The sequence below is a fragment of the Lutra lutra genome, chromosome 12 (genome assembly GCF_902655055.1).
Source record: "Lutra lutra chromosome 12, mLutLut1.2, whole genome shotgun sequence".
NCBI lineage: Eukaryota > Metazoa > Chordata > Mammalia > Carnivora > Mustelidae > Lutra > Lutra lutra.
Genome location: NC_062289.1, coordinates 68,215,358 through 68,241,869, shown reverse-complemented (window position 1 = coordinate 68,241,869; position 26,512 = coordinate 68,215,358). Strand labels below are relative to the sequence as shown.

The following is a 26,512-nucleotide window of genomic DNA, read 5'->3' as shown; positions in this document are numbered from 1 at the left end:
GAGGCTCATATGGAGGAACTGAGGTTTTCTCCCAACAGTGAGCAAGGAACTGGAATTTCCTGTCAATAGCCATGTGAGTAACCCATCTTGGAAGCAACTCCTCCAGGCTCAGTCAGGCCTTTAGGTGACTGTACCTCCTGGAACTCTGAGCCACAATAACCCAACTAAGATGCTCCTGGATTCCCAATTCTCAGAAACAGTGGGAGATGATAATTTTTTTAAGCTGTTAGTTTTGTGATAATTTGTGGTAATTTTTTATAAAGCAATAGATAATATATTCCCACCTTCGTCTCTGCCTTTAGGCCAGTTTTAGCAAGAATCCTGCTAGGTTAATTTGGGGAAAACTCCCCAATATTGATATCTGACCACCCTTGATATTTGATCAAATTCTTTATTCTACAACCTAGATGTCATGAATAATTTTTAACATTTCCATGTTTTGTTATTAGAAATTTCTTTCAAATGAGTATTTTCATACTTCTACATTTTATACGATATTCATTGTGAGGGGACAGATTTCTAGAATTAAAACAGTTCATATTTTTATCAAATATTTTTTAATAACCCATGTAGTAATTTGAAAAGAATGTGTGTATATAAAGTCATTTAGTGTTTACCCCCAGTGCATACCCTCAAAGCTCCACGGAAAATTCAATTCACAGTAAACTGTAAATTCAGTATAAAACATTCAGCCTGCAAACCTTTGGAATCGACTTACTCAAAAAAGTATGTAGAATGAAGACTTCAATAAAAATGAAAATATGCCATCAAAATATTTGGGATTCAAAGCTGTAAACAAAGGTAGAAAAGTTTAAATCCTTTATTAAAGAAAAAAAAAGCTTTTAAAAAGTTCTTTACAAAAAATAAAAAGAACAATGCTAACAATGCTAAAGAAAGTAGAGGTGTATAATGAATCAAGACAAAAATAGAGAAAACAAAATTAGTTGGGATAATAAATCAAGGGTTGCTCCTTAGAAAAAGGAAATAAAAAACACTGATAAAACTGCGGCAAATTTAATGAAGGGAAAAGTAAATACATTTAAAAATTAGAAATGCGAAAAGGAATGAGATTCTGAGAAGATAATATTCAACCACAAGTGGAAATATTACTTCAGGAGAGGAAGGTTTCAGGACATCTGGATGGCTAAGTTGGTTAACCATATGCCTTCGGGTCAGGTCATGATCTCAGGGTCCTGGAATCAAGCCCTGTGCCTAGCTCCCTGCTCAGTGGTAAATCTGCCAGTCCCTCTGCCTCTCCCCCCTCAACGCTTGGGTTCTCTCCCTTGCTCACTCTCTCAAATAAATAAAATGTTTAAAAGAGAGAGAGACACACACACACACACACTAAGGTTTCTAATAGGTTGTGAATCAGGCTCAGCATAACTTTAGGATAGTAAAGAAAATGTAAATGATTGTCTCAATAGAGGTTATAAATTATCCAATAAAACTAAGCAATTTTCTTTAAAAAATATAAAGGCAGAAATTCATTAAGTAATATGAGCATTACCTTTAATGGTAAAGCATTTCTCACTAAAACCAAAAACAGAAAACTTCATTTACATCTCACTGTTTTGAAGTTCTGGCCAATGCAATATGATTAAAAATAAATACAACTGGCAAGAAGGCAAAGAGTGTGCATAATGGTACCAAACAAAAATTAACTTAAACTTTACTGGTGAAAAGATAATAAAATGAAACTTTTTTTTTTCAAAAAATTTTATTACTACAATTGCTATTTTACTTACAATTTTTGGCAACATTAACAAAATAATAAATTTCATCTGAAAGAACAAGCAAGCAAAATAGACATGGAAATTCACAAGGGGTAATAACAAAATAGTAATCTTGACAGATATTCAATATATTTGTAACAGAACAAAGTGACATCGCCTTAAAAAAATAGAGAGGTATCAATAGAAAAACAGAGAAAGCTCCTGAAAGAACTGAACTCACTGTATTCAGTTTCTTTTGATTACAGGCACAGAAATTGACTCAAGCTAGCTCAATTCTAAGAGAAGCAAAGCTTTTGGTGATTATCTCTTCCTAGCTTTTTGTGAAAACCTAGGAAATTTAACCAGATTGGAGAGGGGAAAGGGAGTGGGGAGGCTTAAAGTGCCTTTAAAAGGAGGAGTAAGAAGGTGGAGGGAGATTTCATTGTCAGTATCTTTTAAGAACATTGGTGAAGCTCAATAAACCAAAGGAAGTATCAAACAATTAAGCGAGGTAGCAAGCCATGCAGGCCTAGGAGAAAAGCATTCTAAGAGAAGAGCAGTTGCAAAGTCTTTGGAACAGGAAAAAATGTGATTTGCTTAAAAAAAGCAAGGCCAGTGTGTCAAAAATAGTGCACCAGTGGGAAAAATGGTTGAGTAGCATGGCAGAGAATGGAAAAGCAAGAGGAGGTAGACAGGGGCCATAACACCAAAACTGTAGTTGGCAATAAATAACAATTTGTACTCCTTAGGGTCATACTTTAGGTAAATAGCAAACAATAGTTAACAGTGTTGATAATACCAAGCAACCACAAAAAGACAGAACTAAAATATTTCATATTTTCACTGTTTTTAAGACAGAATTTCTGTTATAGGAACAGAATAGGGAAATAAGTATGCAAAAGTCTGCATATCTATTTATACACAAGTTTCCACCTGAGACTAAAACAATGAGCATACACACACACACACACACACACACACACACACACTCTCTCTCTCTCTCTCATTCACTCACACATACACACTCTCTCTGTCCACCTAAAGAAATAGGTTCAGGCTAAAATATTAACAAAGTGCCTTGGCCCAAGCAAACTAATAAAAAGGCCTAGTAAAATGTTCAAAGTGCAAATCAATCCAATCAAGCATTGAGCAAATAAATACAAGAGAATCTACACTCGGGAAATACTTTAAAACATAGACAATAAACTCACAACTACTTGTTTGTTATCTGTCCTCCTTCCCAATTCTAGAAGGGATCTAAGCTTCTGACGACTATCACTTCCCAGCTTTCTGTGAAAGAAAGCTTAGGTAATTTAACAAGATTGAGGAGGAAGAAAGAAATGGGGAGAGACAATGTACCATTAAAAAAGAGGAGAAAGCAAGGGGAAAAAAATGGAATTTCTCCTTGCTCAGGTATATGGACAACATCCTGGGTTCCTTAAGTCATGTACAGAGGCTTCTCAGTACATGAGTCAAGGTGGAGAAAGAAAGGATGGCACTAGCTACCCGGGAGACTCAGTCCTGGGAACCCACAGAAACAGCCAAGGGTGATGTTCAGGAACCAATCCTCAGAGAGCACTCTAGTTATGTGAAAGTCCTTGGAAGTACCAAGGGGAAAATGTTCTCCCCCACAGTATAGTCAAGGATTAGACAGCTGGATAGATTAGTTGAAGAGCAATAACTCGAAGACCTAATACCTAATGAAATAACTGGACATTTCTTATACACCAGATTGTGTCAAGGACAACTTTAAATTCAACTAGGTTGATAAGGGAAATTATACACACAACATAAAATAGCTGTTAACTGTAATACATTCATGTCTAAGGCAAGAAACAAAATTGCAGATTTCACATGTTCAACTGGGCTAAGATAAATGTACATGGGAAAAATATAAGGAAAAGCCCTATAATGGGCTTAATTTTACTCAGTCACCATGGGCTGCTTTTACCCACTGTACCTACGATTCTTGGACAACCGCCATTCCAGCTTAATAGTAAGAAAACTAAATTTAGCCTAGTCCTTGAACTAGATAGATACCATTTGTTTGGCCCTTTTCAGTTCAAATTATGGGTCCAGTGCAGTTCAAACTATGGATGTCAGGGCTTCTTTCCCTTGAGAAATTTTACTTGCTTTACTGTTCTGACTAAGAGGTATAAAGTCAGCCAGAAGGGAGAGGGAAGGGAACAAACTGAATTCCCTTTTGGATCACTAAACAGGAGGTTCACTGGCACCAGACCCCATTCTATTCATTACCCCTGCTTTTCCATCTGAAGCCAGCTGATACAGTGATTGTTTCATGTCTGCAGAGATTCCTTGCCAAGTTCCTTGCCAAAATGCGAAGCATTTTAATAGTTTTGTTTCCTTGGATGTTCTTGTGGTAAAAAAAAGACACTCTGAGACAGTATTCCTACTGCCTTGGCTCCAAGACTAGAGTGAACGTGTGTGTGTGTGTGTGCGCGCGCACCCACACTCATGTGTGCGTGCATGTGTGAGCACATGCCCTCAACCAGAATAAGAAGCCACTGGAAGCCACTGCTCTCCAGTGACTAAACTCTCAGTTCAGTTTCTGGTTCCCATTCATGCCACACCTTGTTCCTCAACTTCCCCACACTCAGGGTCTCAGAGTCAGATTACTTTAGATCAGCTCAAGACAGACACTTCTGGGAGCTCAGCAGCAAATGGGACCATGACGTACCAAAGTCATTCAAGTCTGACTAGAGTTAATATTGAAATCTTCAAGGCATGGAAAAAGTTGAAGATAAAATTAAGTACTTAAGAAAAAACTCTATAGGTTCTATATACAGAAATTAGAGATTTTCAAACTTACAAGTAACATGAAATATCAAAATAATAAATAGGTATCCACTTTCTTCTCTCTCACACACACATACACAAAAAATCTTCTATGTGTTAAGCCAGATACAGTACATGAAAACCAGGTAACAAATTTTTAAATAACATCTCAAAATTCAGATCAGACAATACTGTATTTCATGAATTTAAAAAGAAACTCACCAATGACTCATTGGTTTCACTATTTTTGATGTTACTAAGTAATGTATGGTTTGTATTTTTTTTTAAATTTTATGGCGTGTTTTTTTTTTTTTTTTTACCTTGATTGAAATACCTGCTTTAGGTTTACTAAAACTAGAATTAACGAGGTTTTTTTGAAATTCTACTTTTAAACTTGGGGGCTGATGGTTCAGAATCAGATGTGCTCACAGTAACAGATGCTACTTCCACAGATCCTGGTTGAAGAGGTCCCAGTGACACCTGAATAACAACCTTTGTTTCAGGGGGCAATCCTTCTAGTTGCTTAGGCTTTTTAAACATTTGATGACACTGGGTCTTGTGCTCCATTTTCTCCTTGAAAGTTAAAAACTGTAGCCGGCATTTGGAACACTGGTGAACACTCTTTTCCCAGTGTCCCCTATAATGACACATGTACGGTGTTGCAGTTTTGAAAATTTTGAGACAGAATGGACAGAGCAAATTCTTAGTGTTTTCATGGCATTTTCTGAAATGTGTTTCCACATCAGCAAAGGCTGATGATCTGTAATTGCAAACCTGGCACACATAGGGCATTTCGCCAGGCTTATGATTGTCCTTCATGTGCTGTAAGAGAACCTGATCTGTTTTGAATGACAATTCACAAATTTTACAGACAGCCGAAGGCTCCTGGGTAGTGTGTACACTTTCAATGTGACATTGCAGCTCGAAGGGAGTGGGAAACTGTCGGTGGCAGTGCTGGCAGGTGGTGTGGCTTTCCCAGCTGTCACCCCTCTGCTTCTCAAGTTCCAGATGGTGCTTCATGTGATTCATAAACTTGACATTTTTTAGAATTTTCAAGCAGCTGAGGCATTTAAAGGTTGTGTGAGTCTTCTGTTCTGGCTGACCATCTCCTTTATGTTGCCCATAATAAAAGTCACGAAGTAATATGACCAGACTTCCTTTCTTGGGATCAACAACCTGGTTTTGACTTGCTAGACTCAAGTCTGTTTTTGCTGGTCTATTTTCCTTTATAGGATTTATAGGCTTAAAATGGACACAGTCCTTTGGAAAAGGTGTTGCAAAAGGTGTTCCATTCTGAACCATGGCTCCATGGCTCCATTCTAAGTCATGTCCATTCTGAACATGGCTTAATGAGGTATGAACACTGTTTGAGTCTGTGCTTTGCTGTGAAGTCACTGTATGAAAGTTACCTGAAGGGGACAAAGCTGAAGCATGTCCCTCTATGATTCCGTCGCTGAGTTTAGGCCTTTTGGGATTTATATCATTTACTTCAGCAGTGGAAAGTTGCTTTGATATGCAAGGACTTTTATTCATATCTCCTACAGAAAGTGCTTCTCCTACTGGATGCTGTAATGAATTTGTGAATGTAATCAAAGGAGGACATAACTCCAAACAGCTATTAGGCACAATTTGTGAATTATTTTTAAAATCAGGTTTAGACAATGGCTCAATAATAATGGGACTATCTGTTGATCTTGATTCAGATTCAGAAACTGGCAAGGCAGTGACTGCTTCTGATACAGAGGTCACATGACTTATAGGCGGTAATTTGTGAGTAATACCTTTTCTGAGGTGACCATATTTTTTTCTCCTTGAACATGAACCTGGGGTGACTCTGTTCAAAATGTTTGAAACAACTGGTTTTGAATTTGAAGTCACCCCAACAAAGATCAGCTCAGCATCATCATTTACATGTTCCACCCCAACAAAGATGAGCTCAGCATCTTCATCATCTACTTTTTTGGTTTCTTCTATGTTCTGCTGTGGGTCTGGCTCTTGCTCTTCCTCACATAACATACATGGCTGTTCCATTTTCTATTTTTTTTTTTTTTTATTCTTGAAGGTGTGGCCACAGTCCCAGTGCTTTCTTTATATAAACTGCCACCTAAGTACAAACACACTACACATCAGTAAGTACAGAAAAATGCATTATCTTATTTAATTCTCTCCAAAACTTTTTTAAGACTACTAGAATTCACAGAGGATAAATGACAGCTTAAAGCCTACTATTATAAGTCTGTACAACTCTAGAATCATGCCTTTGCCTTAAGCTGATTACTATTTCTTCTATTAAAAAAAGAGGAAAAAACTATTGACTAATCACTAGGTGAAATCATATGTAAAGGATATATTATTTTACAAAGGCACCATTGTTCAGTGTTTAGACACATGGGCTTTGGGGTCAGAGAAGATTAAGCTGGAATTCTAAGTCAGCCACAAACCAGCTGCATCTTCTTTGGCAAGTTCAAAACTTCTAAATGTGTTTTATCCTAAAGGCGAAACCTCTTACTTCGTAGACTTAAGGTAACAGCTCTTTTTCAAAAACCACCAAGAATTCAACAGTACCTTATTTTGTAGCTGAATTAAAGAAAATTTTATAGTAAATGTACATATCTCAATTGATTCATAATTTCATAAATATTAATATAGAAAAGAAGAGTCAAATTCAAAGAACAGAATAAGAGTACCTAACAACTGTCAACAAACAGCATACTTCAATGTCAAGTGCTTAGCACATGCCTAGCAAATTGAGAACAAACTCTCTTGATAAGCTCACACCAACTCAAGGCCTTCATTATAGTCCACTGTCTCCTAAATTTCTCCTTCTAATCCTGACTTTCCCACTTAAATCCAACAGAACTGCCTCCCTCAGCCCACCTCCATCTCATTTCCACATGGCAGGCAAAGTAATTCTGTCAAATCACATATCACTGCTCAGCTCAAAACCCTCCAATGGCTTTCTCATTCACTCAGCAAAAGGCCAAGTGCTTCTAATATCTTCAGTGCCTGTTAGACCATGCTTCCAAGCCTACATACTGCCTTGCAGCATGTCCTGCTCCTCCCCCCTATCCACTTCATTCTAACCAAACTGTCTTACAATTCCTTGAACACATTAATCACTTTACTCGCTTAGAGCCCTGTATTTGCTGTCCTTCTAATATGAATGCTCACCATCCAGATACCTGCAGAGGTGAATCCTCACCATCTTCAGACTTCTGTTGCAAGTATTCTCAAAGAGGTTCTCAAATACTCCAAACAACTGCTAATTCACATTGCCAATCTCTCTTAGCTTCCCCTCAACCTTCAAGTCCTTATCACCACCTAACACATTATAAACTTTATCTACTTGATTATTTTCTACTGTCTATCCAGTAAAATGTAAACTTCAAAGGACAGAGATTATCTTTTGTTGACTGCTGTATCCCCAGCACAAAGAGTGCCTGGCACAATATGGGAGCTCAACAAATAAAGAATCTGTTAATAGTATGAATTAACAGTAACTTTCATTAATAAGAATATGTATTTGTAGAATAGACTATACTCCTTTAATTCTGTATTTTCTATGATTTACTTAGAACCTTGTCCATATCAGATATTCTGTAGGCCTATGAAGGACTAAAAGCTTCTAGCTTTTTAAAACATTTTTATCACAACCATAGTAAAAACAACAACAACATATAATATGGAATCTCACTATATAAACATATAAATAACAATTGCTTCACTACATGGATACTTATTCTAATCAATTATGACTCATCAATGGCTCACTACTAAAGGTTTGAAAAACATTTGTTTTAGGCTAGCAAGATGTAGGTACTTTAAATTATGGATCATAACTCACCAGTTTCTGAAACCTAACATCAGAATTCATTGTAACCCCATATAGACCCTTCAAACCCCATCTATAAAAATTAAAGTGGCATCAAATACATGCCATGTACCGCAAATTAGTTTAATTAGCATATCAGCATATAATTTGGGAACATATAGATATTTAATCCTGAGATGTATACCAACTTCAAAGTAAGTCAAAAAAGAAATTTTTTGAAAATAAGAAAAGTTGGGGCCCCTGGGTAGCTTAGTGGGTTAAAGCCTCTGCCTTCAGCTCAGGTCATGATCTCAGAGTCCTGGGATCCAGCCCCATATCGGGTTCTATGCTCAGTAGGGAGCCTGCTTCCCTTCCTCTCTCTGTCTGCCTTTCTCACTGCTTGTGATCTCTCTCTGTCAAATAAACAAAATCTTTAAAAAAAAAAAAAAAAAGAAAATTTATTTCTTATTTTCATCACTTGTTTCACAACTATAATTTGCTTGGCCAACAATGGTATGATACTACCAAGCACTAAGTAGAAAGTGGTGAATGCATGAAGTTTACAGTCTAGTGTGCCATGAAGAGTGATTTACAACCTTCTTAAAACTAAGATCAAGTACATAATTAGGAGATATGTAATGCAAGAAAACATACAAGGCATATCTGAAAACACCGGTCTTTAAGAGTCACAGAAATTGGTTCGGTCTGTCTATATACAATTTCATCATCTAACTCCAGGATGATGTCACCTAGTCCACTGTTTCCCAACATAAGCACCACAGACATGTCTGGACCAGATAATTCTTTGTTGTAGGGGGGTGGTGCTGGGTGCATTTAGGATTTATAGCAGTATCCCTGACCTCTACTTAGGAGATGCTAGTAGAAATCCCCTACATGTGCTATCAAAAAATGTTCTATGGGAGAACTTCTATCCTAATCTAATCTCCTGAGTATCAACTTCCACATTTCTAGTAACTGTCTTCTAGGTAATTCTACATGATGCTCTAATACCCCTCTCAAGAAATAATTCTAAATTGACATTATTAATATTCTGGGGCACCTGGATAGCTCAGTGGGTTAAGCCTCTGCCTTAGGCTCAGGTCATGATCTCAGGGTCCAGGATTGAGCCACACATTGGGCTCCCTGCTCAGCAGGGAGCCTGGTCCCCCCTTTTTTCTCTCTGCCCGCTTCTCTGCCTACTTGTGATCTCTGTTAAATAAATAAACAAAATATTTTTTTAAAAAGAAATTATAAATATTCTCCCTGATATAATAAAAATCAGAATAAAATTTAAAATGTAGGAGTTAAAAAGTAAAAAATTTAAATAAAAAATAGAATAAGATCTAATTTGACAATTAATATGACTATCAGAATTATCTGAGGATAGACTTTTAAAGCCTAGAAAAATGTATGATTCACCTAAAGTTACATGTAAGGTCTGGAGACAGAGTTTGCACTAAAATTCATGATTCCTGAATTCTAGTTCTGTATTTTTCCCACTATTCTGACTTAATGAAAGTCTAAATTTCTGGTGATGGTGCTATTAAGTTCTTAGTCTCAAAGGATCGGAGTCATACTGGACTCAATTTTAATCTCCTCGTATTTTATAAAAACTGTTCAAACCTCCCCCAACCTCTATCAAATTATTCACAGAAACTTATTAGTGGTTCTAAATAACTTTTTAGAGCATTAGTCATTCTAACTACCTTACATTTCCATTCCTATTAAAGCTCCTCTCTCCAATTTCTAGGTTTGAGTCCACCTGTTACTTCATGTTTGTACATCTGTACTAGGCTTCAAATTATCTCATCTCTGTCCTTCAAATTATCACCAACTGCATACCACCACTAGATGAATCTTCTTTTTTTTTCACTAGATGAATCTTAAAACACCTCTGTAATTATATCATTCCACTATTCCTACATGTTAAATGACTCCCCCAATTTTAAAGAATACATTTTAAGTTATGCTATGGACCAAACTGTGTCCCTTCAAAATACATATGTTGAAGCCCTAACTCCCAGTATGATAGTATTTGGAGATGAAACTTTGGGAAACTTTGGGTTCCCATCTAGTTAGATTTAGATAAATTCATGAGAGTGGAACCCTCATGATGGGATTAGTACCAAAAAGAGATATCAGAGAGCTTGCTTCTTCTCTGTCTCCCACCTACTATGTGAAGACACAGTGAGAATGTGGCAGTCTACAGGTCTGAAGGAAGCAAGGCAAATCAGCTAGCACCTTGATCTTGAATTTTCCAGCCTCCAAAACTATGGGAACAAATTCTGTTGTTAAAAAAGAATAAAAATAAACTGGGCCCCAGGAACACTGTAGGATTTTTTACCCACCTGATCTTGGTGGGTAAAAAGGCACAAGCAGGAGAAGTGAGAGGTAGGGGAGAAGCAGACTCGCTGCTGAGCAAGGAGGCCAATGTGGGGCTGGATCCCAAAGGCAGAAGCTTAACCCTGTGAGCCACCCAGGTGCTCCGGATCATGGGAATTTTCTTATCACTTCTCTTTTGGTACCTTTATTTTCTACAATTTACCAGAATCTTAAGATACCTGGGGTCATGAGGTTGGACATGTCAAAGACTTAGTAGATCTAAGGAGTTAATCCTCAATACCACTTCATATCCCCTATCAATGAAACTGCCAAGGGCTGTGGAAGAGTTAATGAGATTTCATGCCAAAGATAGCTAAGATGGCAGAGGATGATAATTCATCTCCCAGGTTATTCCTATGCATTTAAACAGCCTTCTTCATAGGGCTTTTTTTTTTTTTTTTTTTAATAAACATATAATGTATTTTTATCCCCAGGGGTACAAGTCTGTGAATCGCCAGGTTTACACACATCACAGCACTCACCATAGCACATACCCTCCCCAGTATCCATAACCCCATCCCCCGCTCTCAACCCCCCTCCCCCCAGCAACCCTCAGTTTGTTTTGTGAGATTAAGAGTTACTTATGGTTTGTCTCCCTCCCGATCCCATCTTGTTTCATTTATTCTTCTCCTATCCCCCTAACCCCTTCATGGGGCTTTTTTATAGCTACACACCAGCTTTTTTTCAGGCATCAGTCCTTCTTGAGTAGCTTCCTGAAAGCAGGCTAACCGGACTCCTTTGATATCTATCCTCACAATCTTCCCTTGCCTTTGACTCTTTTCACCCCCTATACCACTCCTGCAAATTCTTATCCCTATCCCTTCACTCCTTTCCCATCCATAGCACTCAAGTCTCTTTCCCACTACTCTCCTTCCCTTCTCTGCCATTAACCCCACACATTTGCTACCTTAGGATTTAATGCCCATTAAACACATCCTTGGGAGAAATGAGAGCTTCACAGGATCCTTAAAAACTGCGTTAGACATTTATATTCACCTTAGGACAACTAAGAAAAACAAAATGTTTTCATAAATTTTTAATAAATATTTGCTCATAAATAAGCTCAAGATGGTAGAGGAACATAAAAATGGAGTTTAATCTAGCCTAGGAGTCTAAAATGGGAAAAACTACTAAACCGAGGTTGTTCTTTCAAAAGATAGGATTATTTCTGTAGACTGGACTAAGGAAAAGCAATTTATAGAACCTCATTACTATTTTCACTTTTTCTACCTCTCTGACTTCTTTTTCCATTATTCTAACACTCATTCCCTGCAATCCAGCCACAGTGTCTTCCTGTTGTTCCCTTTAGGCTCTGCATGAAATTCTTTTCTCCCAGATGTCTCCATGGCTAACACTTCTATCTCCCTTTTTTTTTTTAATTTATTTTTTTTTTACTTCTATCTCCTTTAATGCCATATATGAACTTACCTTTACCAAAAGACTTGCCCTAATCATCCAATCTAAAATTACAACATTCCTACCCACCCCAACATTCGATCCTATGACCCTGCTCTATTAGATTCTTCCTAATTTCATAACATCACCTTCTGTATCACCGAAAAATGTATTATACTTACATTATTATTACACAATTATATTATATATGTATTATATATTATGTGTGTGTGTGTGTGTGTGTGTGTGTGTATACATATAATTTTATAGACCTTTCTTTCTCCACTGGACTTTCAGTTCTTTCCACTGGAGAAGTTCTGTTTCATTTTTTAGCTTGTTTTGTTTGTTTTTGTCTGTTTTGTTCATTGATTTCTCCCAAATTCCTAGAGTAGTCATAGCACACAAGTCTTAAATATTTGTGAAAAGAAAATGATTATCTAGGAGTTAGAGATAAATTTAACAAAGGAAAGCAGGCTGAGGGAAGAAGCAGGAAACGTTCAAACCTGGGGAACACACAATTTTCTTTAAGTCAGGGAGCCACTAAAGTATACTATTACAGCAAATATGAGAACCCTATAATCCTAGGACTCAAGAGGACTATTGTCAGTCACTTTCAACCATTTTCTCTTGTCCTTTGCTCCCAAGAGCAGGATCGTAGAAGAATTCACAAAGTAGAGATGAGCAGGATGGCAGTTCAACCTAAAAGTGGCCTGTTAGTTCAGAAGCAAGTTCTTTCTCTAAGACTGAGGATTTAGAAAGGTGGAAGTATCAGGTGAATGGTGAATGATTTAAACAGGGGCTGCAGAGAACCACAAAAAAGATGACTGGAAAAAAAAAAAGGAAAAAAGGACAATGTTAATTTTTTAGATGCCAACAAGGTAAGGTCATAGGGAATGGTAAAATAAGAAACTACAAATATTCCCTCCTTCATAAAACCAAAGAGAACAACAGCAGAAATAGTCAAAATCGAGCTTTTTCATCCCAGAAATTAACCAAAAGGCTTAATCAGGGGATTAAAAAATCAGAGGAAAATCAGAGGATTTCTTTGGAAAACACTATGGCAGTTCCTCAAAAACTTAAACACTAAATTATCATTATGACCCAGGAGTCCACTTATAAGTATTGCCTGATAGAACTGAAAACAGGTACTCAGACAACTACATGTAATGTACATACATGTTTAGAGTAACATGATTCACAAGAACTTAATGGTAAAAATAATACAAATATCCATCAATGGATAAGTAAACAAACTGTGGTATATACAAACAGTGGAATATTATTCAACCACAAAGGGGATAAAGGTGCCTCCATGTTCACTGCTGCATTATTTACAGTAGCCAAGATATCAAAATAACCTAAGTGTCCACTGATTGATGGATAAAGAAAATCTGGAATATAGAAATAATGGAATATCATTCAGCCATAAAAAATATGAAATCATTCCATCTGCGACATGATGGACCTGAGGGCATTATGTTAAGTGAAATAAGTCAAACACAGAAACACAAATATTATATGATCTCACTGATATGTGAAATCATAAATAACAATAAGCTCATAGATAAAGAGAACAGATTGGTGATTGCCAGAGGCAAGGTAGAAGGGTAAAATGGATAAAGGGGATCAAAAGGTACAAACTTCCAGTTATAAAATAAATGTCATGGAGACATAATGCACAACATGATGACTCTTGTTAATAATACTGCAGTGTATATTTGAAAGTTGCTAGGAGAGTAGATCTTAAAAGTTCTTATCTCAAGACAAAAAAAAAATTATGTATGGTGACAGATGTTGACTATACTTATTGTGGGCATTTCACAATTTAAACAAACACCAAATCATACTATATACCTGAAACTAACGTTTTATGTCAATTATACATACCTGAGACCACATTGTCCCTGCGAGGGCTCCACCCCCACTTAGCCTTCATTGTTATAGTCATATTTTAATCCCTCCATTATATTTAACCTTATTTTTTGTATACATATAGGTTTTTTTATTTTCATTAAAAATTTGGGATACAATTTCTTCCAACAGATCAAAATAAACCCTAAATCTAGCGCATGGCTTTGTTCTAGTCTCCAGCCTGAGCACATTCTTTTTTTTTTTCCCTTTTCCAACCAACTTATCATTCCTTTTTTATAATTTTTTTAAAAAATTTTCATCTTTACAGTCATATTCTATCCCTTCATCGTGTTTACTATTATTTTTGTGTATATATATGTTTTTCTTTCTTTAAAATTTTGGGAGGTAGTTTCTTCTAAAAGACCAGAATAGACCCAAGTGGGTGGCTCTGTTCTTTTTACCAGTCTGAGATCATATATATATATATATATATATATACACACACACACATATATATGTATTTTTTTTTCTTTTTCCCCCTTTCTTCTCCCCCCAGTTTTGGGTCTCTTCTGATTTGGTTAGCATACATTTTTCTAGGGTCTTTGCCACCCTTTTAGTGTATTATTCTATCGTTCATATATTATTATCTGGATAAAATGACAAGGTGGAGAAACTCACCACAAAAAAAAGAACAAGATGCAGTACCAACGGCTAAGGACCTAATCAATAAGGACATTGGTAATATGTCAGAACTAGAGTTCAGAATGATGATTTTCAAGGTGCTAGCTAGGTTCGAAAAAGGCAGGAAAGAGATTAGAGAAACCCTTTCTGAAGAAATACAATCCCTTTCTAAAGAAATAAAAGAACTAAAATCTAACCAAATTGAAATTTTAAAAAGCTATTAATGAGGTGCAATAAAGAACGGAAGCTCTTACTGCTAGGATAAATGAAGCAGAAGAGAGAATTAGTGATGTAGAACACCAAATGACAGAGAATAAAGAAACTGAGCAAAAGAAAGACAAACAACTACTGGACCACAAGGGGAGAATTCAAGAGATAAGTGAAACCATAAGAGGAAACAATACTAGAATAGTTGGGATTCCAGAAAAAGAAAGAGAGGGGCAGAAGGTATATTGGATCTAATTACAGTAGAGAATTTCCCTAATATGACAAAGGGAATGAGCATGAAAATTCAGGGGTTCAGGCACAGAGAACCCCCTCAAAATCAATAAAAATAGGTCGACACGCTGTCATATATTAGTAAAACCTACAAGTCTTAGGGACAAAGAGAAAATCCTGAAAGCAGCTAGGGACAAGAAGTAACATACAATGGTAGGAATATTAGATTGGCAGCAGACTTATCCACAGAGACCTGTTAGGCCAGAAAGAACTGGCATGATATATTCAGAGCACTAAATGAGAAAAACATGCAGCCAAGAATACTATATCCATAGGGTGAGTGGGTGGCTCAATGGGTTAAAGCCTCTGCCTTTGGCTCAAGTCATGATCCCACGGTCCTGGGATCGAGTTCCACATGGGCTCTCTGCTTGGCGGGAAGTCTGCTTCCTCCTCTCTCTCTGCCTGCCTCTCTGCCTACTTGTGATCTCTGTCTGTCAAATAAATAAATAAAATCTTTCAAAAAAGAAAGAATACTATATCCAGCTAGGCTACCATTGAAAATAGAAGAAGAGAAAAAAGCTTCCAGGACAAACAAAATTAAAAGAATTTGCAAACACCAAACCAGCCCTACAGGAAATATTGAGAGGGGTCCTCTAAGAAAAGAGAGAGCCTAATAGTAGTAGACAAGGAAGGTACAGAGACAACATACAGTTAACAGTCACCTTACAGGCAATACAGTGGCACTAAATTCATATTTTTCAGTAGTTACCATGAATGTAAATGGGCTAAGTGCCCCAATAAAAAAACACAGGGTATGAGAATGGATTTAAAACAAAAACAAAAACAAGACCCATCAATATGCGTTCTGTAAGAAACTCATTTCAGACCCAAAGACACCTCCAGATTTAAACTGAGGGGGTGGAAAACAATTTACCATGCTAATGGACATCAAAAGAAAGCTGGGGTGGCAATCCTTACATCAGATAGTTTAGATTTTAAGCCAAAGACTATAATAAGAGATGAGGAAGGACTCTATACCATACTCAAAGGGTCTATTCAACAGGAAGATCTAACAATTTTCTATATCTATGCCCCTAACATGGGAGCAGCCAACTATATAAACCAATTAATAATAAAATCAAAGAAACACATCAACAATAATACAATAATAGTAGGGGACTTTAAACCCCCCCTCACTGAAATGGACACATAATCCAAGCAAAAGATCACTAAGAAAATAAAGGCCTTAAATGACACATTGGACCAGATGGACACCACAGATATATTCAGGACATTCCATCCCAAAGCAACAGAATATACGTTCTTCTCTAGTGCACATGGAACATTCTCCAGAATATATCACATCCTGGGTCACAAATCAGGTCTCAACTGGTACCAAAAGAGAGGGGTCATTCCTGCATATTTCAGACCAAAGTTCTGAAGCTAGAACTCAATCACAAGAGGAAACTTGGAAAGAACCCAAATACATGGAGGCTAAAGAGCATCCTACTAAAGAATGAATGGGTCAACCAGGAAATTAAAGAAGAATTGAAAAAATTCATGGAAACAAGTGAAAATGAAAACACAACTGTTGAATAACTGTGGGACACAGCAAAGGCAGTCCTGAAAGGAAAGTATACAGGGATACAAGCCTTTCTCAAGAAACAAGAAAGGTCTCAAAAACACAACCTAACCAAACACCTAAAGGAGCTGGAGAAAGAACAGCAAGAAAGCCTGAAACCCCGCAGAAGAAGAGAAATCATAAAGATCAGAGAAGAAATCAATGAAATAGAAACCAAAAGAACAGTAGAACAAATCAACAAAACTAGGAGCCGGTTCTTTGAAAGAATTAATAGACTGATAAACCCCTGGGCCAGACTTATCAAAAAGAAAAGAGAAAGGACCCCAATCAATAAAATCATGAATAAAAGAGGAGAGATCACAACCAACACCAAAGAAATACAAACAATTATAAAGAACATATTATGAGCAACTATATGCCAGCAAATTGACAATCTGGAAGAAATGTACTAGAGATGTATGAAACTACCAAAAACTGAACAGGAAGAAATAGAAAACCTGAACAGACCCATAACCATTAAGGAGATTGAACAGTCATAAAAAATCTCCCAACAACAAGAAACCAGGGCCAAATGGCTTCCCAGGGAATTCTACCAAACATTTAAAGAAGAATTAATACCTATTCTCCTGAAACTGTTCCAAAAAATAGAAATGGAAGGAAAACTTCCAAACTCATCTTATGAGGCCAGCATTACCTCGATCCCAAAACAGACAAAGACGCCATCAAAAGGAGAATTACAGACCAATATCCTTGATGAACACAGATGCAAAAATTCCCACCAAAATACTAGCCATTAGGATCCAAGAGTACATAAAAAGTACATTATTCACCATGACTAACTGGGATTTATTCCTCGGCTGCAAGGTTGGTTCAACATCTACAAATCAATCAATGTGACAAAGTACATTAATAAATGAAAGAACAAGAACTATCTGGTAATCTCAATAGATGCTGAAAAAGCATTTGACAAAGTACAGCATCCTTTCCTGATCAAAACTCTTCAAGTATAGGGGGTGGGCGCCTGGGTGGCTCAGTGGGTTAGAGCCTCTGCCTTCGGCTCAGGTCATGGTCTCAGGGTCCTGGATCAAGCCCTGCATCGGGCTCTCTGCTCGGTGGGGATCCTACTTCCTCCTCTCTCCCTGCCTGCCTCTCTGACTACCTGTAATCTCTATCAAATAAATAAATAAAATCTAAAAAAAAAAAACAAAACAAAAAACTCTTCAAAGTGTAGGGATAGAGGGTACATACCTCAAAATCATAAAAGCCATCTATTAAAAACCCACAGCAAATATCATTCACTCTCGGGAAAAACTGAGAGCTTTTTCCCCAAGGTCAGGAAGATGTCAAGGCTATCCAATATCACTACTGCTATTCAACATAGTACTAGAATTCCTAGACTCAACAATTAGACAACAAAAAGAAATACAAGGCATCTAAATCAGCAAAGAAGAAGTCAAACTCTCACTCTTTGCAGATGATGATACTTTATGTGGAAAATCCAAAAGACTCCACTCCAAAACTGCTAAAACTCATACAGGAATTCAGTAAAGTGTCAGGATGTAAAATCAATGCAGAGAAATAAGTTGCATGTCTATACACCAACAACAAGACAGAAGAAAGAGAAATTAAGGAGTCAATCCCATTTACAATTGCATCCAAAACCGTAAGATACCTAGGAATAAATCAAACCAAAGAGGCAAAAAGTCTGTACTCAGAAAACTATGAATGGGGCACCTGGGTGGTTCAGTGGGTTAAAGTCTCTGCCTTTAGCTCAGGTGGTGATCCCAGGGTCCTGGGATTGAGCCCCACATAGGGCTCTCTGCTCAGCAGAGAGCCTACTTCGCTTGCTCCTCTCTCTGCCTGCCTCTCTGCCTACTTGTGGTCTCTGTCTCTGAAATAAATAAATAAAATCTTAAAAGAAAAAAAAAAAAAGAAAGAAAGAAACTGTGAATTACTCACAGAAGAAATTGAGGAAGACACAAAGAAATGGAAAAATGTCCCATGCTCATGGACTGGAAGAACAAATATTATGAAATGTCTATGTTATCTAAACCAATCTACACATTTCATGCAATTCCTATCAAAATACCATCCTTTTTTTTTCAAAGAAATGGAACAAATAACCCTAAATTTATATGGAACCAGAAAGACTCCAAATAGCCAGCAGAATGTTGAAAAAGAAAGCCAAAGTTGGTGGCATCACAATTCCAGACTTTAATTTCTATTAAAAAGCTGTAATCATTAAAACAGTATGGTACTGGCACAAAAACAGACACATAGATCAATGGAACAGAATAGAGAGCCCAAAAATAGACCCTCAACTCTATGGTCAACTAATCTTCGGCAAACAGGAAGGAATGTCCAATGGAAAAAAGACAGTCTCTTCAACAAATGGTGTCAACAAATTGGACAGCCATATGCAGAAGAATGAAACTGGACCATTTCCTTAGACCACACACAAAAATAGACTCAAAATGGATGAAAGACCTCAGTGTGAGACAGGAATCCATTAAAGTCCTTGAGGAGACCACAGGAAGCAACCTCTTTGACCTCAGCCACAGCAACTTCTTCCTAGAAACATTGCCAAAGGCAAAGGAAGCAAGGGCAAAAATGAACTATTGGGACTTCATCAAGATCAAAAGCTTTTGCACAGCAAAGGAAATAGTCAACAAAACCAAAAGACAACTGACAGAATGGAAGATATTTGCAAATGACATATCAGATAAAGGGCTAGTATCCGGAATCTATAAAGAACTTACCAAACTCAACACCAAAAGAACAAATAATCCAATCAAGAAATGGGCAAAGGACATGAACAGATATTTCTTCAAAGAAGACATCCAGATGGCCAACAGACACATGAAAAAGTACTCCACATAATTCAGCATCAGGGAAATACAAATCAAAACCACAATGAGATACCACCTCACACCAGTCAGAATGGCTAAAGTTAACAAGTCAGGAAATGACAGATGTCGGTGAGGATGCATAGAAAGGAGAACCCTCCTACGTTCCTGGTGGGATGCAGGTTGAACCGCCGCCACTCTGGAAAACAGCATGGAGGTTCCTCAAAAAGTTGAAAATATAGCTACCCTACAACCCAGTAATTGCACTACTGGGTATATACCCTAACGATACAAATGTAGTAATCCGAAGGGGCACATGCACCTGAATGTTCATAGCAGCAATGTCCATAATAGCCACACACACACACACACACACACACACACACACACACACATACATATAATGGAATACTATGCAGCCATCAAAAGAAATGAAATCTTGCCATTTGCAATGACGTGGATGAAACTCGAGGGTATTAAGCTGAGTAAAATATGTCAATCAGAGAAAGACAATTATCATATGATCTCCCTGATATGAGGAAACTGAGAGACAGGGTGGGGGGCTTGAGGGGTAGGGAAGGAAAAAAATGAAACAAGATGGGATTGGGAGGGAGAAAAAACATAAGAGACTCTTTATATCACAAAACAAACTGAGGGCTGCTGGGGGCAGGGAGGGTATGCAGAGGGTGGCTGGGTTATGGACACTGGGGAGGGTATGTGATATGGTGAGTGCTATGAAATGTGTAAGCCTGAAGATTCACAGACTTGTACCCCTGGGGAAATTAATACATTATATGTTAATAAAAATTAAAAAATTAAAAAATAATTCCCAAAAGAGAAATCCAAGATCAGATTATCCTTGTAAATTTTATCAAAACAATTCAAGAAGAATTAGCACTAAACTTTCAGTAACTCTCTAAAAATCAGATGAGGAGAGACAACTTTCCAGCTCATTCTATGAGACCAGTACTATTTATATCAAAATTAAACAAACGTATCACACACAAAACTAACAAAAACATAAAAAAAACCCAGAAACCAATATCTTTTATGAATAAGGGCAAAAATCCTTAACAAAATACTAGGAAACACAATTTAAAAACCTATAAGAGGGGCGCCTGGGTGGCTCAGTGGGTTGAGCCTCTGCCTTCAGCTCAGGTCATGATCTCAGGCTTCTGGGATCGAGCCCCACATCGGGCTCTCTGCTTGGCAGGGAGCCTGCTTCCTTCTCTCCCTGCCTGCCTCTCTGCCTACTGGTGATCTCTCCATCAAATAAATAATAAAAAAATAAAAATCTTAAAAACCTGTAAGAAGGGCTATACACTATGACCAAGTGAGATTTATGTAAGAAATGTAAAGTTGGTTCATTATATGAAAATCAATCAACATTATACCATTTCAATAGAATGAAGGACCAAAAAACCCACATCTGTCCACAAAAAAAAGTAGTGGACAAAACTGAGCACCATTTTGGGGTGGGGGGATAAAAACCACACTCAATAATTGGAAGAAGGAAACTTTCTCTGACAAGGGATATCTGTAAAAGACCCATAGCTAGCATTACAATTCATGGCAAAAAGACTGAAAGCTTCTCCTCTAAGATCAGGAATAAGACAAGGATGTCCACTTCTACCCTTCTGATTCAACATTATCCTGAAGGTGGTTTAACTGGGTAATCATGCAAGTTAAAAAAAAAAAAAGTAAAATAGCATTCAGAATGGGAAAAAAAGAAGTAAAACTGTATTGGAGGGGAAATGATTTTGTATAGAGAAAATCCTGAGGAATTATATTTGTTTATATATAACTATTATAATAAACAATATAAGATCAATATAAAACATCAATTAGGGGTGCCTGGGTGGCTCAGTGGGTTAAAGCCTCTGCCTTCAGCTCAGGTCATGATCCCAGAGTCCTGGGATAGAGACCCGCATCGGGCCCTCTGCTCCGTGGGGAGCCTGTTTCCTCCTCTCTCTCTGCCTGCCTCTCTGCCTACTTGTGATCTCTGCCTGTCAAATAAATAAATAAAATCTTAAAAAAAAAATCAATCACATTTCTATACACTAGCAATAAACACTCTGAAAATGAAATAAGCAATTCTATGTACACTAACATTAAAAAGGATGAAATACTTAGGAATAAATTTCCAGAAAAAAATGCAAGACTTTCATACTGAAAACACTGAATTATACTGAATACATTGCTGAAGCAATTAAAAAAGACCTAAGTAAATATATACATCCCATGTTTATGGATAAGATTTAATATTACTAAGATGACAAGATTCCTGATACTAATTTAGCAAAATCCCAGCTGGCTTTTTCACAAATTAAAATTCATAGGGAAATGCAAAAGACTCAGAAGAGCCAAAACAATCTTGAAAAAGAAGAAATGAAAATGTCACACTGATTTCAAAACTTACTGCAAAGCTACAGTAATCAAGAGTGTGGTACTTTCGTAAAGACAGAACTACAGATCAATAGAATACAATTCAGAGTCCAAAAATAAACCCATACATTAATGGCCAATTGGTTTTCAGCAAGAATAGCAAAATAATTAAGTGGGAAGCAGGTATGTCTTTCAACAAATGTTGGAACAACTGAACATCCACATCAAAAAACTGAGGTTGGACCCCTGCTCACAGCATATTAAAAAAAAAAAAAAAAAAAAAAAAAAAAAAACTCAAAATAGATTGTAGAACTAAATGTAAGAGCTAACTGTAAGTCTTCTTAAAAAAAAAAAAAAAAAAACAGAAATAAAGGTTTTTGAGACAACATACCAAAAGGAATAATGACAAAAGAAAAATGAACAGGATTTCAGCAAAGGGAAACCCCTTACACTGTTAGTTGAATGCAGGCTGGTACAGCAACTCTAGAAAAAAGTATGGAGTTTCCTCAAAAGGTTGAAAATAGAGCTACCCTAAGACTCAGCAATTGCATTACTAGGGATTTATCCCAAAGATCCAAATCTGGTGATCTAAAGGGGCATCTGCACCCCAATATTTATAGCAGCAATCTCCACAATAGCAAAACTATGGAAAGAGCCCAGATATCATCAACAGATGAATGGATAAAGAAGATGTGGTGTGGAATATTACTAAGCCATCAAAAATTAAATCTTGACATTTGCAATGACCTGGATAGAACTAGAGGGTATTTATGTTAATCAAAATGCTAATCAATGACAATTATCATATGATTTCACTCATATGTGGAATTTAAGAAACAACAGAAGAGCATGGGGGCAGGGAAATAAAACAAAACTAAATCAAAGAGGAAGACAAACCATAAGAGACTCTTTTTTTTTTATAATTTTTTTTTAAAGATTTTTATTTATTTATTTGACAGACAGAGATCACAAGCAGGCAGAGAAGCAGGCAGAGAGAGAGGAAGAAGCAGGCTCCCCGCTGAACAGAGAGTCCGATATGGGACTCGATCCCAGGACCCTGGGATCATGACCTGAGCCGAAGGGAGAGGCTTTAACCCACTGAGCCATCCAGGCACCCCCATAAGAGACTCTTAATCACAGGAAACGAAGGGATGCTGGAAGGAAGGGGAGTAGGGGGATGGAATAACTGGGTGATGGACATTAAGGAGGGCACAGGATGTAATGAGCACTGGGTGTTATAGAAGACTGATGAATCACTGAACTCTACCACTGAAATTAATACACTATATGTTAATTAATAGAATTTAACAACATTTAATTACAACAGGATTTCATCAAATTAAAAACTTTGTCCTTCAAAGGATACCATCAGGAAAGTAAATGGACAAGCCACGTAATGGGAGAAAATAGTTTTAAATCATATATGTAATAAGGGACTTGTATCCACAATACATAAAGACCTCTTATATCAGAAGAATAAAAAGACAACTCTATTTAAAACTGGGCAAAGGGGGTGCCTGACTGGCTCAGACTGAAGAGCATGTGACTATCTCACAGATGTGAGTTCGAGCCCCACATTGGGTGGAGAGATTACTTAAATAAAACTTTTAAAAAATGAGCAAGAAAATTAAACAGAAATTTCTCTAAAAATGATATACAGGGGCACCTGGGTGGCTCAGTGGATTAAGCCACGGCCTTCATCTCAGGTCATGATATGAAGGGTCCTGGGATGGAGCCCCACATCTGGCTCAGCATACTTGCTGAGCAGAGAGCCTGTTTCCCCCTCTCTCTCTGCCTGACTCTCTGCCTACTTGTGATCTCTCTGTCAAATAAATAAATAAAATCTTTAAAAATAAATAAATAAATAAATAAAAAATAAAAATGATATGCAAATGTCCAAGTATACGAAAAGATGTTCAACATGATAGTAATGAGAAAACTGTGAATCAAAACTACAATGATGTATCACTCACACCCCTAAGGATGGCTACTATCAAAATATATAAAAACAAATAATTACACCAGAAAATAACAACTGCTGGTAAGGATGTGAAGAAATTAAAATTCTCATGTGCTGTGGTTGGAATGTAAAATGGTGCAAAGCACCAGAGCAAAGCAACAGAGGTTCCCTAAAATATTATAAATCAAACTATTATATGATCCAGCAATCCTACTTCTGGATATATATCCAAAAGAAATGAAAACAGGATTATGAAGAAATATTTGTACACCCATGTTCACAGCAGTACTGTTCTGATAACTAAAAGGTAGATGCAGTCCAAATGTTCACTAACTAATGAAAGAATTTTAAAAAATGTGTATATACATACAACGGGATAATATCCAGCTATAAGAAGGAAGTCCTGCCACACACTACAACACTGATGAATCTCTGAGGACACGTTAGCTAAATTTTAAAAAGCCAGTCACAAAAAAAACAAATATTATATTAATTCCACTTATCTGAAGTATCTAAAGTAGTCAAAACAACAGTAAAGAAACAAAAAGTAGAATGGTGGATACCCCGGTCTAGGGAGAGAGGGAAAAGGGACTTTGTTGTTTAATGAGATGGATACGGAGTTTCAATTTTACAGAATGAGAAGTTCTAGAGATCTGTTTTAAAACAATGTTAATATATTTAGCACTTAAATGATTAAGATGGTAAAATTTATGTTATCTGCTTTTTACAATAAAAAATGAGCAAAAAATTTGAATAGACAACTCTTCAAAGAAGATATACAAATAATGCAATACAATAAGCACAAGAAATGCTGCACAACACAATTAATTATTAGGAAAATGTAAATCAAAATCAGAATAAGATACCACTTCACATCTACTGGCTTGACGATAATCAAAAACAGAAACAGTAAAAAGTGTTACAGAGAATATGGAGAAATTAGAATCCTCATATATTGTTAGTGCAACTGCTGTAAAATGGTCAGCCACTTAGGAAAACAGTTTGGCAGCATCTCAAAAATTAAATACAGCAGTATATGATCCAGCAATTTCTCTCCTAGGTATATATCTAGAAGAGTTGAAAACATAAATCCATACAAAAATTTGCTCAACAATGTTCATAGCAGCACTATTCATAATTGCAACAAAGTGCAAACTATCCAAAGGTCCATTAACTGATAAATGGATAAACTGCAGTATAGCCATAAAATGGAATGTATTCAGCTATGAAAACAAATAACAGTACTGCTATACATGTATGACATGGATGAACCTTGAAAAGATGCTAAGCGAATAAAGCTAGACACAAAAAGGCCACATATTGTATGATTCCTCCCATATAAAATGTCTACACTGGGCAAATGTACAGAGACAGAAATAAATTAGTGGTTGCCATGGGCTGGAGTGGGGGAAAGAATGAGGAAAGGTAGTCGGTTGAATAACGACCTCAAAAATATTAGATCCTGATCCCTGAAACGTATCTACGTTATCTTTTTTGGGGAAAGGGGTCTTTGCAGATGTGATTAAGAATCTTGAGATGGGAAGATTATCCTGGATTATACAAATGTGCCCAAAATACCATCATAAGTATCCTCAGTATGAAAGGCAGATTTCACGCACACAGTAGGAGAAAGCATTGTAACAAGACTGGAATAACATGGACTCAGCCAAAGAATGCGCGCCGGAAGAGGCAAACAATGGATTCTCCCTAAGAGTCTCTGGGATAGGGTGGCCCTATCAACACGTTGATTTAGGTCAGGTGATGATTTCTAACTTTTGGCCTCCAGAATTGAGAGGGAATAAATTTTTGTTGTTTTAATCCACCAAGACTGTGGTAATTTGTTATAGTAGCCACAGGAAGCTGTATAATACAAGGTTTTAGGGTTGATGAAATGTTCCAGAATTAGATAGTGGTAAAGACTGTACAATTTTGTGAAGTATACTAAAAATCATTCAATTCTGCATTCTACAGAGTGAACTGTATAGTATGTGAATTATATCTCAATTAAAGAAAAAAAATGCCTAGTGATAGGCTGGTGTGACCTCCCCCGCCCCCAACATCCTAACAACTGATAACTAAATCTTCAAAGCCCCTAAACAGACTCCATTCATGTAACAAGAGTTAGGTAATTAGAATTACAGTAACAATGCAAACTAATCTAGCCCACAAAGAGAGTTAAACTAGTATCATGTAGTCAATTTACAAATTTGTAGTGGGAGACATATGTTCCTAGGGATGGATGGGTATCTTCTTGTAGAGTGGACACTACTCTGATACTAGGTTGAAACATCAACTTAATTTTTATTAGGACTGCTAAAAATCCTGATTTGACCAGGACAATCCAGTTTGACCTGTTACCCCTGTGTATTTTTTAACAGTATCACTTTTCACTCTTAATAATACCTTGATTTCAGGGCATCCGGGTGGCTCAGTCAGTTAAGCATCTGAACCTTGATTTCAACTCAGGTTATGATCTCAGGGTTGTGAGATCAAGCCCCATGTTGGTCTCCACTCAGCAGGGAGTGTGCTTATTTTCTCTCTCTTCTTCCGCCATTAAAAAAATGATTTTGGTGGTAAATGAGTCAATATACTTGTAAGGAATCTTGAAGTTGTGAAAGTGGTGAGAGCATAGGCTATGCATGCTAGATGTTCCCTGTCATGAATCTCTAGGTA

General features: G+C 37.0%; 1 protein-coding gene across 7 annotated transcripts in view; it reads right to left on the bottom strand.

The window, feature by feature from the left end:
• Positions 1-1,709: 1,709 nt before the first annotated feature.
• The window catches only part of LOC125082607 (zinc finger protein 280B-like), a 29,679-nt gene continuing 4,876 nt past the window's right edge, over positions 1,710-26,512 (bottom strand). For 5 of the 7 annotated variants that reach the window (XM_047698395.1, XM_047698393.1, XM_047698399.1 and 2 more), the window contains one exon: positions 1,710-6,612. In XM_047698395.1, the coding sequence (XP_047554351.1) occupies positions 4,869-6,539 (1,671 nt within the window). In that variant the 5' untranslated portion in view covers positions 6,540-6,612 and the 3' untranslated portion in view covers positions 1,710-4,868. Of the gene's footprint in view, positions 6,628-26,512 lie in introns of all 7 variants that reach the window. The other 2 variants (XM_047698397.1, XM_047698398.1) reach the window with 1 other exon arrangement.